This window comes from Arvicanthis niloticus, chromosome 2 (genome assembly GCF_011762505.2).
Source record: "Arvicanthis niloticus isolate mArvNil1 chromosome 2, mArvNil1.pat.X, whole genome shotgun sequence".
Lineage (NCBI taxonomy): Eukaryota > Metazoa > Chordata > Mammalia > Rodentia > Muridae > Arvicanthis > Arvicanthis niloticus.
In genome coordinates, this window is record NC_047659.1 from 127,156,232 (window position 1) to 127,172,191 (window position 15,960).

A 15,960-nucleotide genomic window follows, 5' to 3' on the forward strand; every position below is an offset into this window, starting at 1 on the left:
TGGGCAGTTGGAGCTGCTGTTCTTTCTGGGCTGCCAACCTGTAATCATTGCAGATGTATCCTGATACCAGGGCCATAGATTTCTTTATCTAGAAAGAGAAAAGAAGGTAACTGTGCCTCCTGCTCTGCAGCAAAGTGCCCTGTCCTTTAATAAGGGATCAAGCTGTCTACACAGAATTCCTTCTGCCTCCTCCCCTGTGCTTGTGATGCAGAAAAAAGAGATCTCATTGTGATGTTTAACTGGATGTGCAGGAAGGGAAAAATTTGTTGTTATTTCCCTGGTGGCAATGGAACAGCCCCTTTTTGTGTGGACCAGTTTTAGGGAGTGATGATTATCACTGTTTTCTAAGATAGGACTTGTGCAGACTTTAGCAAGCTGGAGAACTTGTAGAGTTGTCCTTGCTGTTTTATAAAGAATTACGGTGGGAATTTGGAAAAGGAGCAGCCTTGTTTTTCTTAGACCAACAGGGATCAATTGAACTTGAGCAGTTTGGTCTGGGAGTGCTAAAGTGGAACCAACTGACTGAGACATCATATTATCCCAGAGGGTGTGCACTATAGTCTAGGGTGCCTTCTGTTATAGACTCAGCATTAATGAGCAAGAACAGGGCTGGAAAGGTTTAAGCTGCCAAGGGGCCTTCTTTCTAATTGGACTGGGAGGGAGCCGTTCCTGCTCTGCTGCGCTCTTGCAAGTGCTGCCTAACAAGATGCGCATATCTTGAGTTGTTGGCTTTTTAGGAGCTAGTCTCAATCTGATATTTCCAGACTAAATCACAACAGAAAGAATTGTCTTATTTTCTTCATGTGTCACATGACTTGCTAGATAATGCCTACTGATCCACCACCCTTGTTTCTGGAGTCAGGTGACATGTTGTAAAGAACATGTTTAGATTAGGCTTTCAAATAAAGAGCTAAAGTGACAGGTCAGGAAAGTAGAGCCATCTTAATGTAACTCTTGATCTTGCTTGTATCGTGAGGAAGCCATGCCTTCAAAGGTTCCGGTGGGTGTGGCCTGCCTTAGACACTTCGCCTGTGGCATGTTGGTGCCTATGGGTATGAGTAGGCACTCAGTGTTGACTGAGTATGTGCTCTCCATATCATTTGATTTAGGGTCAATATAAATATAAGAATCCAGATCTTGTCTGGGTGACTTTGTGCCACTGTTTTCAAAGGAGAGAACCATATTGTCTGGATTTTGAAATCCATCTGCATTAATTCAGCTATATCTAATCACTACTTGACCCACGTTCGATGCATCAAATCACATATCCTTTGAATCTATTCTGGTTTGTCTTCTTTAAATGACTTTTTAAAAGAAGCCATCTGTTCAGTGCTCCCCATTCTTCTTCCTCCTCTTTTTAAAAAAAGTTTGTTCTTTGTGGACACATCTCTGTGGATATTAATAAGATTAACAGTTTCTGAACCAATACTAAGGAGGATCAGGCCCCAAACCAAATATCTACAGCCAAAATACGCAACAGAAGGAAATACCACTTTTGTCCAAAAGCCTCTGTGTGAGGGCTGGTCTTTCCCACTTCACTGTTATGCAAACGCATTGCCCTGGGAGTGGGCAGATACAGGGGGAGCAAGTGGGGTAGGCCTTTTATTCAACATAACAAAATAGGCTCTTAAACCATACCAAATTGTGTTTTGGTCGTCATCAGAGTGACAGGCTCTCTGTTTTCCTGTTAGACTTAGATGGGAGAGCTTTTACTTTGTACAGTTGAGATTGTAGCTGCAGTGGAGGAGCTTATCACCCACGTCCCATGTCTGCCTGTAGTACAGTGCTGTGCCCAGTGCCTATCTATGGTAGAGCACTGTGCCTGGTGTCTGCCTGTGGTAGAGGCTCCTGTCTATCCATCTTTAGTCCTGCTCCTTGTTCCTATTTCTGGTCTTCAAATGACCTTTCTTCTTGTGGTCATATTACTTTCCCTAGGAGTTGATGGTTATAATTATGGCCTCTTTATTGGCTTCTGAAATGCTATTTTGGGAAAGTTGAGGATTTATATAAAATCAGTGGTGGATCAGATAAGATGTTTGTTAGACCTGGTGAATAGCTTATTCTCAAACGAGGCAGGAAAACAAACCAGGGAAAGAATCTACTAGAGCATTCTAGAAAATGACTTCTCTTGGTAGAAAGGTGGAAAGTCATTGGGTTCCCATATAAAATTACCTCCATTATCAATTTTCCAACTTAAGTCCTATGTCTGATGTGATACATTGGCACATGGTGTGAGACTAAGCAAAGAGAAGTAAGATCTGCCCTAAAGATCTTAGAAGCAACAAAAGTTAGGTCTTCCAAACCAGTGTGACCCAGAAAGGAGACCATACCATGCTAGTTTTAGACTGTAGAAGCTTCCAGAAGAATGACGACCACAGTGATGGCTCTGTGTTCTTGTATATGAAAACTTGAGTTTTAACTTACAGGACCTTGGTAGGTCTTTTCTTTCTTATAGCCATGCAGGGACTTCAGTTGGGCATAGATGATCACCCACGTTTTACAGATAAGGAAGCTAAGACATAAAGAAATAGGGGCTTGTGCAAGGTTGTATGGCTGGTGTTGATTATCAGACCATTCTGCTTATCAAAGCAAAGGTGAGCATGTTATAACCCCTGACCTCCAACTTTTGCTGACTTGTTCATCACCCAGCCAGGTACAATAAACCCATCACCAAGTTGAACAATTTAAAGACATTTTAACTAAAAAATGTCTGTAGACTACCACATGTAGTTTAGCAAGAGCATACAGGTGGAATATGGGCACCACTCTCATGATCCGATGCCAGCCAGGAGTTATAGTTCATGGCTGCTGCCCAGCATCAAGCAGAATATTGTACTGCCTGTTAGTATTGTGGAGAAGATCAAATCCCAAAGTCTAAGTGTATTTTCTGTTGAGCATATCCTTTCATACTTCTGTAAAGTCAACAAATTGAAAATCAAACCATCATGAGTTGGTGGCCGTCTATTTTATGAATAATTATACATACTAATCAATAAGTAATCATTCCTGCTGCCATTCAAGGGATGGAATGATACTACTTACTGTACCTGATTCAGAGCCTTATCCTATAGACAGCTGACTGTGGTACATGAATGATGGGTCAGTGGGTGGATGCAGAGGTCATCTGCTGCGTAGATAGAGCAGTCACTGGACAGATGTAGGCTTGGTGGATGGATAGAAAGATCAGTGGACAGATGGAGGGGCAGGTAGGAATGGGAAGGGGGGATGGGTTGGTGAGCAGATAGAAGGATTAGTAGATGGAGGGGTGGGTAGGTTATTAGAAGAAGGGAGGGAGAAAAGGACGGGCTGTGGATGGATTGAGGGATGGGCGAATGGGTGTGTGGGTAGGTAGATGTAAGACAGAATGTTGATGTGCATATTAAACATGGTGAAGGGTTATCACACCTAAGAACTTTTTGGAAGAGTTTAAATGTGGGAGTTTCTTAGATGAGGAGTTACTAACATTTTATCTTTTATCCTAAGACTTTTTAATTATTTATGATAGAAATAAATACTGGGTCTTCCGTTCCTGTGACTACAGTGATTCAATTAAGCCAAAATTGACCTGAGTCTGGCCATGCTTGAACCATGCATCAGTGTGAAAGGCATGGCACGGCGTTCTGACTGGGATTAGGGATTGTGATCGGGAATGCTCCCCGGGCTCTTATGATGTGGGTGTACTCTGCACTCTGCACTCTGCACTTTGGCTTTCTGGTCTGTAAAGTGAGGGTCGTACTTTCCTGTGTAATGCTGTTGTGAGAACTCAGTACCCGACCCCTGGTCCAGGGATGGTGTTTAAATGGTGGTTTTATGATGGAGACAGTTTGGCTTTCATGGAGGACAAATCTGCTTGCAGGGTATCACTGGGGTTTTTAGGCATTAATTTGTTAGCTTTTTAAAAATTTAATTGAAATGACTTGTGTATTTGGATTTACTGTATGTCAAATATGACCCATGGCCTTTTGTGTCAACAACTTTCTGGTTACCTCATTTATAAAATGTGGAAGATTTTTGTCCAAAGACCTTTAAGCTCATTATCCTGTCTGTAGTACTTTTGTGCTTTGTGTAAATATCACCTTTAAGAGTAAAAGAGACATAAGAAGTGTAATTTCTTATTCATGACGGTCATCTAGTCAGTAAACCTCCTTTTTTTTCTTTCAGCAAAAGATGTCCATAAAATCCCTAGGCCATCAGGTAGCAGTCAGTGTTTCTGCCATTCTTGTCAGTGTGTCCTGCCTCTTCTGGTTTTCTTTCTGCTGCTGCTGAGTCTGTCCTGGCTTGACCTTGTCTCCAATTCTTCACTCTCTTTGAAGTGTGTCAAAGCTTTGGAGTGAGTCGTCCCCTTCCCCCATCTGCACCCTGACCCCAGGTCTCACAGCACCTGCCGTCCCCGAAAGCCCTGTGCATGCATTCATGGAGACCACAGAAGGATGTTGGATGTCCTGCTCTAGTCTTCTCCCCTTGTTTCTGAGATACAGGACTTTTACTGAAGCTTGAACTAAGCTGATGGCTAGCAAGCCTCACATGATCCTCCTGTCTCCCTTCACCCCAACACCTGACTTTTTATGTCAGTGCTAGGACCTGAACTCAGATCCTTCCGGTTGCACAGTAAGTTCTCTTACCCATTGAGCCGCTCTCTCCAGCCCACTTGTGCAGCCTTTTCTTCACCAAATTAGAACATTCCTTCTAGTCCTCTACTCTCTCCCCTTCCGTATTTTGGTGAACTCCAGCATCTGTGCTTTGAATCCTGTGCTTTTGCTCACTAGTTTGTGTGGCCCCATCTTCCTTGTTGCCTGGCTTCTGGCCAGTCATCCTTTCCGGAAGTCATTCCCAATCTCCTCACTCAGCTCATAAGCACAGTTCCTGGTCTGTGTCCTTGTTTGGTACATGTTACTTATTGCCTGAGGTACAAGACTTAAAATGTCTGTGATTATCCTTCCACAGAGGAGGAGACTGAGGACCAGAACCATGAATGGATTTGTCTTTACCACTTTGTGGTGCTTTATTAATTAATCATGGACATTCAGTAAGTACAGATTATATGAGGGAGAAGAGAGACAGAAAAGTTTGTTTTTCTAGGGAAAGAAAGCTTAGTTCTACCTTCTAGTTTGAAAATCACTCCTTTCCCCTCCTTCTTGTTTCCTTTTGCTTAAACTTCACTGTCTTTTTCCTCTTTTATCCCATGTTTCAATTCTATTGTACACATTTTTAAAAATGACTTTACTTAGGTCTTTGAGGGAGGGGTGCATGTGTACAGGTGGCCGTGGAAGGCAGGGTTGCATTGGATCCCCTAGAGCAGCTGGAGTTACTCCCCTAGAGCAGCTGGAGTTCCAGGAGTTAGGATCTACTTAATATAGGTGCTGGGAGTTAAACTTGGGTCCTGTGCAAGAACAATATGCACCCCTAAGCACTTACACCCCTGACACTTAAATTTCTAACACTTACACTCCTAACACACTCCTAACACTTACATTCCTAAGCACTTACACTCCTAACATGTACTTACACTCCTAGCACTTACACTTGTAGCACTTACACCCCTAACACACACACTGCTAACACTTACTGTCTTTCCATCCTCATTGTGCACCTTCTTTGTGTAGACTGAGGGAGTTTGGCTGAGGATCAGTGCTGCCCTGTGGAAACCTTTTTCTTTACATAGCCCAGCAAGTTTGTCTGCCCTGGTCTCTGATGACCCTCTGGTAGGCACAGTTAGCTCTCCTGCCATTGCTGCTGAGCTGTGCCAGGCAGGTCCAGTCATGCTGCATCTTGAGAGTAGAAGTCAGGAGATAAGGGTAAAGAGGCTGGAAACGTAGCTTCCCCAGATGATCTTCTTAAAGCTTGGCAATTATGAAAACACAGTAGACCTGCAAACTAAATTGTAAGTGAGTCAGTTCAGCTGCATTCACTGAGACCCACTGACGGAGGAAAGACAGTAGTAAAACCTGAGGGTGTTAAAAATGACAGTGACAGTGGCCGATGACTCAAGGAGAGCCAAAACCTGAACAAGATGTCAGTGGGGCCTCAATGTGCATGGAATGTCCTTAACGCTCACCACATGTGTCCATAGCTGTGGTCGATCTCCTTCAGGAGCTGACTGACATAGACACGCTCCACGAGAGTGAAGAAGGAGCAGAAGTTCTCATCGATGCCCTGGTAAGTAGCTCATGCCTCGGGTTGTGTGGGATTGTGACATGTTGGTCTTGGCCTTGCCACCGTGCTCAAGTGGAATCCGTAGAATGCTGGATTGAGGCTGGATGGAAGTGTGCAGAAATGCAGCTGGGGGGATGCTTTCTTCTGTGGGACTGTGAGGGAAGAGACAAGAGGAACCAGCGTGTAGTAACTAAATGTTCCAGGCAGGACTCCTCTGTCCCTTAACCCTGGTCAGTCCTCAGCACATCCTTCTGGAAGCTGAGGCCCAGAAGAGGTGGAACAGCATCTCTCTTCTCTCTCTCTCCTCTCTCCTCTCTCCTCTCTCCTCTCTCCTCTCTCCTCTCTCCTCTCTCCTCTCTCCTCTCTCCTCTCTCTCTCTCCCTCTCCCTCTCCCCTCTCCCCTCTCCCCTCTCCCCTCTCCCCTCTCCCCTCTCCCCTCTCTCCCCTCTCCCCTCTCCCCTCTCCCCTCTCCCCTCTCCCCTCTCCCCTCTCCCCTCTCCCCTCTCCCCTCTCCCCTCTCCCCTCTCCCCTCTCCCCTCTCCCCTCTCCCCTCTCCCCTCTCCCCTCTCCCCTCTCCCCTCTCCCCTCTCCCCTCTCCCCTCTCCCCTCTCCCCTCTCCCCTCTCCCCTCTCCCCTCTCCCCTCCCCTCTCCTCTCTCCTCTCTCCTCTCTCCTCCCCTCTCCCCTCTCCTCTCTCCTCTCCCCTCTCCCCTCTCCCCTCTCCCCTCTCCCCTCTCTCCTCTCTCCTCTCTCCTCTCTCCTCTCTCCTCTCTCCTCCCCTCTCCTCTTTCCTCTCTCCTCTCTCCTCTCTCCTCCCCTCTCCTCTCTCCTCTCTCCTCTCCTCCCCTCTCCTCTCTCCTCTCTCCTCTCCTCCCCTCTCCCCTCTCCCCTCTCCCCTCTCCTCCCCTCTCCCCTCTCCTCCCCTCTCCCCTCTCCCCCCCTCTCCCCTCTCCCCTCTCCCCTCTCCCCTCTCCCCTCTCCCCTCTCCCCTCTCACCTCTCCCCTCTCCCCTCTCCCCTCTCCCCTCCTCTCCCCTCCTCTCCCCTCCTCTCCCCTCCTCTCCCCTCCTCTCCCCTCCTCTCCCCTCCTCTCCCCTCCTCTCCCCTCCTCTCCCCTCCTCTCCCCTCCTCTCCCCTCCTCTCCCCTCCTCTCCCCTCCTCTCCCCTCCTCTCCCCTCCTCTCCCCTCCTCTCCCCTCCTCTCCCCTCTCCCCTCTCCCCTCTCCCCTCTCCTCCTCTCTCCTCCTCTCTCCTCCTCTCTCCTCCTCTCTCCTCCTCTCTCCTCCTCTCTCCTCTCTTCTCTCTTCTCTCTTCTCTCTTTGATTCCGTGTCTTTCCCTCACTGGCTGGGTTGCTGCTAACCTTTGATAGAGAGATCTCACAGATGTTTGTTTTCTGTCTTGAGCTTTATAATTGCAGCGAGGATGGACACTGTTACTCACTGTACACAGATGGGTCGTCAGGGAGATGGGGTGTTAGAAATGAAGAGCAAACCTGAGCTCTCTTGTAGGGAGAACTGCAGCCCATGTTTTGTTTGTTACAAGGTCTCACTGTGTAACCCTGGCTAGCCTGGACTTGATTTGTAGACTAGGCTGGCCTCAAACTCTCAGAGATCTGAACTCACAGATCTCTGCCTGCCTTTGCTTCCTCTGTGTTTAAATTAAAGATATGTATCACCTTGTGTGTGAAGCCAAGGCCGAGCCTCAGATATCACTCACTTCTTACCTGTTACCCAGGCAGCACCAAAGCAACCCCTGTCCACCAGGTCCCAGCTTGACATATAAGAAAGACTCCTTCTGCTGGGCCCTCAGCCAGGTCTGTGTCCACTGAAACAAAAGCTTACATGCTCTGATCCCTACCTGACGAGGGAGGCTTCCAGACTGAAGAGGCACTACCGCTAAGCTAGCCAGTGGGGGAGGCAAATCTGGTCTAGCCTCTTACCCTAATTCTGATGAGAGGTCATTCTGCTCACTGCTAGGGACTCTGGGCCTCCCTTTCCTTCTTTTACCCTCTCCTGCCTCTTCTCTCTGATAAGAATGGTGGTGAGTGCTGCTTTCTGAGCAGACTATAATTTCTCAGAAGCCACTGCAGCCATTCATGGTAGGCACATTAAGCTGCCTTCTGGCCCCACCCACAGGCGTGCAGGATCAAGGTAGCTGGACTGGGAACTCCAGTGCCTAGGAGACGCCTCTGCAGCATGCTTACCACTTCTCTTAAAGTTCTCAGCACCAGATCTTCCCCCACACTGAGCTCTCTGTTGATGTGGTGTAAGTGGAGGGGTTGTGAACCCTTTGGAGATGAAGGACTGTCTCTGGGCCCTGCTGGACTCTGTCGCTAGCATGGAAATTTCTATGGCTATTTTCCTTTCAGGCTCCTTCCTAGAGTGAGCTGCCACTTTCCTGGGCTTTGAGACCTTTATTTTTCCTTAGAACCACTGTACAGAAAGGGAAGGATTCTGCCAGGGTAGCCTTTGTTTTGAGGAGCATTTGTCACAAGGCTGTGGCACTCCCTCCTGCACTCTCTCCACAGTGTCATTTTTGCAGTCTTACCTTCCAGAGGTTAATCACGGTGGCCCTGTGTGTGCCTTCCTGCCTAGTCCCCGGGCTGGTTTTAATTACCATCCTTTGCCTGTGTGAATGGAGAAGATGAGAGGGGAACAGCCAGCCAGGCAGCTGCTGTGAACCTACATAGAAGCAGCAGCTAGCACAAAAGCCCCCTTTGTGTCTCCGTGTTGCCAGGCCCACCAACAAAGGCTGCATCTTGCAGATTTTATTGTCTGTCTGGAAGGAAACAGTTCCTCCTCAGTCTTGGGAGCCGTTAGGTAGCTGCTGTGCAGGATTTCCTGTTTGTTTGGGGGTTTTTATGATTATATTATTTTAAGATTTTGGCTCTTACGGCTTTATCCTGGTGGGGCTTTTGTGACTCAGACACTGAGCATTCTGGAGTTGAATATGCTGTTTGCTTGTCTGCTACCACTCAGAGGCTGTCAGTAACTATCATGGGCAGAGCTGGAGAGTAGGCTTCCGTTTATCTCGCCCTCGTGCCACATTGAGGAAGAAGTTTGATAAGTATTCTCATATTACAAGGGTTGAGTTGTCTTCATAGTTTTAATTTGGGGCCAATATTGGAAGCCTGGACTCGCTGGAGCAGAGGCTAGAGGGCATGTGGCAGGATTTATTATGGTGTGCAGTTTGCAGTTATTGCCTTGGTCTTTTTCCCAGTTGGAAGTCCCAGCAATAGAGTAGCACATTTGTGAGCAAAGTGCTGTCCTGGCATTCTTGGGAGTCTTTGGGGTTTTGTATTTTGGATCACATTCATTGCTGTTCGGTATACACAAAGGGAGTATTTGTGCTTTGGAACAAATCAATTTAGGAGCCTGGAAGATGGACTTCTCTGGAGATCATAGATGTGCGGTTTATTGCATTGGTGAGAACTCCCTGACTCACCCCTCCACAGACATGTGGTTCCTGAGTAGTGACCAGACAGCGCATGGCCTGCAGTGAGTGTCCTTTCTGGGACACTTCATATCTTCCTGTCACGCCTCCTCCAGCCTTAGCTCTTCTCTTTGGAGCTTTTCCATCTCATCTCTGCAGCAGAGACCTGGGAACTTGCCACTGGATTATAGCTTCTGTGGACTAGTTTGTCTTTCCCAAGTTGTGGTCCCACTGGGGGACTGATCAGGGCTGTAGCTCTGCCATTCACTGTGTGCCCTGTGACTGTTGCTTTACCTTCCATGTCGTGTTTCCGCATAGTGGAGGTAATGCTTGTGTTTGTCACACAGTGTAGCTGAGGGGTGTCAGTATGTATTTAGAGATCTTTAGGGCTCCTGCTACTTGCTGGCTGTTGTCCAGGACCGGTGGAGGTCCAGCAATTTGTGAATGTCAGGTGACGGTGATGTCAGGTGATGATTATAGGCATCATCCACCACATGGTGACATGTTTGTGGATGTTTGTTACACTTCAGCAGTTTTCAGTTTGAAATGCTTCAGAAAGCATTTTCAGTAATTATTTTTAAATATTTGGATGACCTGGGTCTAAATAAGACATCCAAAGATGGAGGTTTCGTTGAAAGGAAAACTCAGTAATGAGGATACAGGACAGGGTGTTGAGAAGGCAGGCTCCGTGGGATGAAGAGTAGAACTGGTCAGTTCTGGGGTCCAAGTGTCACAGAATGTCAGATTGTGCGGGGGAGTCAGAGCAGGGTAAAGAGTGGCTGAGGCGTGAGGCATCTTCTGTCGACTTGAGCAAGTGTACCTTTGATGTAGAGAGCCTGGGGGTTTCCTTCACACCCATCCTTGCCCTCAGTCAGCCCTTCTCAAATGCCCAGTTCTGAGGCCAGGCTATGGTCTGCCTTGGTTTGGTTTGCTGTTTGATTTGTGCTACTCAGGTACAGCCAAGCTGAGGGTCTCCTGATGTTTACTACCATGTCAGCCTCTGCTTCCTGGCCTTCTTGCTTCCATTCATGCTCTCTCCTTTCTCTCTGTCCTAAAGCAAAACTCACAGGTCTTCATTCATTGATGCTCACTGCGTACTGACTTGTCTTGGTCCTAGAAACCAGGTACTTGTAGCTCTCAGTATGACTGATGTGTGTGTGTGGGGGGGTGTCTCTGCTTCCAGAGGGTGGGACAAGAAATGGGGAAACAGATAAACCACCACAGTGTGTCTCAGTCATGCAGGGGATGAAAATGGAATGGCTGAGTGAGTGGAGGTCTGGTTAGACCTGGTTCTCCAGAAAGGCCTGAGTTCTGGGTACATGAAGAGATGAGCCATTCAAAATGGCCAAGATCAGGGCAGGGCAGGGAAGAGACCAAGACAAGAATAAGCTTGGCACCGAAGAGAATGGGAGGAGCCATTTGGTGTGGGGGAGTGGTTCTGCATCCTGTAGGCTTCTGAGATTGGACTGGAAGTGTCTGTCTAGATGTTTAGAACAACCATACAGGCGTCTGTGGGTGGGAAACGGGAGGCAGGAATGGCGGCCCGTATTTTAAGAGGTGACTGTAGGCCTGCTTTTAGCATTATGACTTTCAAAACTTATTTGATCAAGATTCCTTTCCACATGTTTGGTTTTTTTTTTTTTTAAATATGACATTTCTGAAACCTATTGTGGGTGGAAGAACTCCAGTCTAGCTTTTGAGTGTCATGGAGTGGGCTGGGTAGAAAAAGAATCCTCTTCAGACCCTCTCATCTGTCTGCTTTCCTATTTCCTCTGTTTCTCTTATATCCTTCCTCTTTGGTCAAGTGGAAAAAGATGTCTGATCATGCCCTCGAACCTCCTCTGAGTGAGACCTGCTGTTTGGGGACCTGCTAACAAGCAGAAATACCAGAGACTTATCAGAAACTGCCAGGCCTCAGACAGTCCTCATTTCCAAGGCCAGGGCTGCTCTGGCTGGTGCTTTAATCCCCAAGCAGGATTTGTTTTTACTTTCAGACTTGGTCACAGATCCAGAAAATTGAAGGTAGGCCTGAGGCTGGAGGAAGCAGGCCGAATGCTAATTTGCACTCCTTACCAGCCGACTCCAGAGCCATGCATAATACAAATACTTTCCTAAGGGTTTTCTGAGCTAAATGTATTTTGACTGCTCTCGGCCCTCCTGCAATCAGATAAAATTGTATCTAACCCAACTAAACATTGAGTTTCACACTTTGCAAGCTTAAAAAGTCTGCCTGTTAGAAGTTAGATTTCTGTAACAAGAAAAAAGACTTTCCTCTAGCCAGACACCCACCATCCAGAGCCACTTGGCTTTAGGATGGAAGTGCTGCTCACCACCATTATCCTGCCAGTTTCCAGACAGCAGAGATGGCAAGCACAACTAAGCATCAAGGAAAGAGACAAAAAACGCAGATAAAGCGGCCATCCATCGCAGCAGAAGCCGGCCATGCAGTGTGTAGCAGCGACAAGCCATGTGCCGCCAGCAGAGTTGTGATGGTCACCAATTCAGAGTTGGGGGAGATACGTCAGTTGGGGTGGTTTCAGAAAAACTAAGTTGTGGCATGTTCTGTGACCCCAGATGTTTTCTGTTTTCTTTCCCATGCATAACTGATTCAGTTTATTAAGGAAAACATTTTCATGTTCTTACTGGCTATGAGACTTGAGAGCAAGATTGTGTATCTCCTGGGAGAGGGGGAAGCAGCTCATTTTCTGCTACAGCCCTTCCAGTTCTGGCACCAGCTCTTCTCCAGTGGGCTCTGTCCCCATTCCTTCCTCCAAGGCACAAGGAAGAGCCTAGAAAGCGCCACTCACTAGCAATTGGGTGTGCAGACAGGCCACTAATTTCAGATTTTCTTCATGTCCAGATGTTGCCCCTGAGTCTCACCCAGAAAGAACAGAGGCCGTATTTGATACCTGTCTTTCTTTTCCTTGCTGTCACCCTTAGGCTCTGTCAAACCAGATCTGTAGAGTGCAGCTTTCTCCACAAAGGCTTCGAAAGTGTTGGTGACGTGCTCACTGCCTTTTCCTTCCTTCTCTCTGCCTTTCTGTTCTCACCAAAGAAATAGCTCATTGCAGCCCCCAGCTCTGTGTCTCTGGCTAGGCTACCTAACCTCTATGAGCCTTTGCTTGTGCTCTGTGAGAGTTGTGAGTCTTATGCCAGGATAGATGCAATACTGTCTGACAGCCCATTGTGGTGCACACAGTGAATGCCTAAGTTTATTTGGTGAGGTAAGGCTTCTCAGTTATCTGTTATGTTCAGAGTTGCTCAAGACCTTGAAGTGTACCAGGATACATGAGATAAGGGGCTTTCGTCTGGCTTTTTCTTCACCAGTGAGGTAAATGGCGTGGAGCGAGTACAAAGTTCGATGCAACCTTGATCATGGGCATTTTGAGTTGTTCCTTTAGCCAAAAGTAGTGCCCCACATTTTCCTGCGATTACTGTAGAATTCTTCTTCATTCTCATTTCCTATGTAAGGCAAGCAAGGCACTGGGAAAGGGGAAGGGAGGCTGTATACATCTCAAAAGTCTTCCTGGATGCCTGATCACAGCTGTCTTAGCTGAATAGTCTCTTCCCCAGGAGAGAAAACCAGGGCCCGCCTGCCTACCTGCCTGCCTGCCTGCCTTCCCTGCAGCCCTGGGGTTACCCACAGGCAGTCCCCCAGAACCTCTTGTACAGATGGTAGTGTAAAGGAGGAAAGGCTTTCTTCAGGATTCTAGGAGGAAGCCTGACTCGGTGTCACTCCTTGGCAGATGCATGCTATTGGCTGTATTCTGTAGCTACTGTGGGTTTCCTACCTACCTCAAAGGTGAGAATCAAGTAAGAGGTAAAAGATGTTTTGCCCAAAGGCCTCATGGCCTGTTTTTATATCATGTGTAGATACTACTGAGGCAGAGTTTGGGGGAGGGGAGGTGGGAGAATGAACATGAGGCCCTTGCATTCACCACTTGGTAACCCTGAGTTTTCCTTTTGTCATTCATCTCTGGCTTGCCCAGCCTGGGTCAGGACTAAGGGGTTAGGAAGGGGTTAGGACCCCTTTCTTACCTGGGGTGTCTTGAAGAGCCATGGGTTGAGAAAGCATTGTAGGCTGCTAGTTCTGTACTCAGTTTGTTCATTTGAATGGAGAGCTGTGACTAAGGGAATGGGGACATTTGGGGACTGACCTGTGATAGACCCTTCTCTCCCTTTGCTTCCTGTTCCTGCAGGTGGATGGGCAGGTGGTCGCACTGTTGGTGCAGAATCTGGAGCGCCTGGATGAGTCTGTGAGGGAGGAGGCTGATGGTGTTCACAACACCCTAGGTGAGGGGCTGGCGCCCAATAAACAACCAAAGATTTTTTGCTTTTTTTCCCCCTATACTCCAAAACTGCCTTTGAAAAAATGAAGACCCATGTGTACATTTCATATAACTACAGCCTTGATTTGGCATATAGGGAATAAAAGCCAAAATCCACTAAGTAGGTACCTGTCCAAGAGAAAACATGCTGGCTCCTAAATTTTATTTTAAGATTTTACTGTTTTTAATTATGTGTATATGCATGTTGCGAGTGTTTTCACATCATTGTGGAGGCTGGAAGATCCTTGTCGGATCCCCTATGCTGGAGTTAAAAGTGGTGTGGCCTTCTAATGTAGGTGCTAGAAAGCAAACCAGATCTTTGCAAGAACTCTGAACCACTGAGAATTTCTGCTTAGAAGCCTTTGCCTCCAAAAGTTAAGATGAAATCCTGTGGGGGCCCTTCCCGCCCTAAGAAGCCAGGTTTTAAGTTTGTGGGTGATCTTGTGTTGGCTTCTCTTGACCCCCTTCCTTCAGTGAAGCTGCAGGTGGCTGCACGTCTGTGGACATTACAGAAAGGTATTTGCGTTGAAAAGAGCCAGTGTTTTCTTGTCTTTGGTACAGACGGCTTGGTTAACTGAGTTAAAATACTGCGAGTGACTCTGCTGCCCCTGCGTCCTGTTCATGTCAGTGGATTCCTCTACAGTCCTTTCCGTCTCCCTCAAATCTCTCCAGTTTCTCCCTTCGCAGTCGCTGAGCCATCGGCCTATTTAAAATCATGCCTTTGGGCAGGCCGCTTCCTCACTGGCTGCTCTTGTGTTAAACCAGCGGTGGCATCTTTGCAAGCTGAGCTCCAGCAATGAAGGGGGCCAAGCTGAAGCAGGAGTTTCTATGAGATTAGTTTCCCTCCCAGCTCCTCTGTGTTTACTGCAGAGCTCCCTTGTAGTTCTAGACTCTTCAGTGTGGATTATTGTAAAGAAGAGGGAAGATGGGCACCCAGGGAGTACGAGAGGAGAACACGACAGCCTGTGGTTGGGGGCTGGCGGCTCTAGTGTAGAGGCAGAAGTTGGCATTGCCATCTGTCAGCCTAATGCTGGATTCTGCAACATGGAAAGCGTATCAGAAGTCTTAGCTGCTGTTCATCAAAAGACCCTGGTATGCTGGGGAAAGCACAGCTCTGGCAGATCTGCCTGGTTTCTGCTCAGGCACCCACCACACTCAAGTTCATGCCTGCCTCCTCTCCACTCCTTGGGTGCCCAATGTTTATCAGGCACAGTACTGGGAGCTAGGGCAGATCAGGAGGAGCCAGGCATGGCTAATATAAGGGTGGTCTGACGGGAAAGCCCACCCAGGACAGAAGAAGGGGTGCTAGTGACAAGATTTAGGGTCACTGTATTTAGAGTCAGTGATTAGATCAGTGAGAGTATCCTAGGAGCTGGGAGCAAGGGCCTCTGAATGTTGCAAGGGACCTGACTGAGGCCCTTTGCCTGTGGAGGAGTCGGTGGGGTTGTCCTTGTCCAAATCAAGGCTGTGCTTTTGGAAAATGAGTGTGGGAGGTGGGGTTGGGGCAGTGAGATCGGGGCATGAGTCTGTCCAGAGTTTGGAAGACCCTGTAAACCATGGCAGAAAGTGTAGCTTTGTTTCCTTTGTGTACCAGGAGACCATGTAAAGTATGAGCAGAAGAAGATAAAATGAACAAGTGCTCGAGACTGTTTGGTCTTGTGAGTCCCTCTGCTGCTCACTGTCAGTGTGTGTCCCCTCCCTCAGTGACTGCCAATCTCCTCTCAGTGGCCCTTGAGGAGCCTGGCTTGGGTAAAAGAGCAAAGGTTTCTTCAGCCCTTGCTCCTTCAGAATTCAGGCGCAGCACGTTCTCGCTGTTATGCTTAGGAAACACACAACAGTATCTGCCTGTGAGAGTGGCCTGTTCTAAGATAGGAAGCAAAGGGGCCCTGAAGGGAAGGAAAGCATTTGATGTGGTAAGGACAGAGGTGTTTTCTAAGGCCCTTCTTCTTGATATCATAGCATGTAATAGCTTTTTTCCCTTTGCCTCCTAACTTTTAATTTTCCCATTAAGTCACACTTTGACTGTTGTAGGAGATAGCAGGACCAATT

At 47.6% G+C, this 15,960-nt stretch overlaps 1 protein-coding gene across 1 annotated transcript in view; it reads left to right on the forward strand.

Annotated features, from left to right (window-relative positions):
* Ctnnbl1 (catenin beta like 1) overlaps positions 1–15,960 on the forward strand; it is a 160,847-nt gene that overhangs the window by 57,839 nt on the left and 87,048 nt on the right. The window contains exons 5-6 of the mRNA XM_034496023.2: positions 6,059–6,156; positions 13,783–13,876. Coding sequence (XP_034351914.1) covers positions 6,059–6,156; positions 13,783–13,876 — 192 coding nt within the window. The remainder of the gene's footprint in view (positions 1–6,058; positions 6,157–13,782; positions 13,877–15,960) is intronic.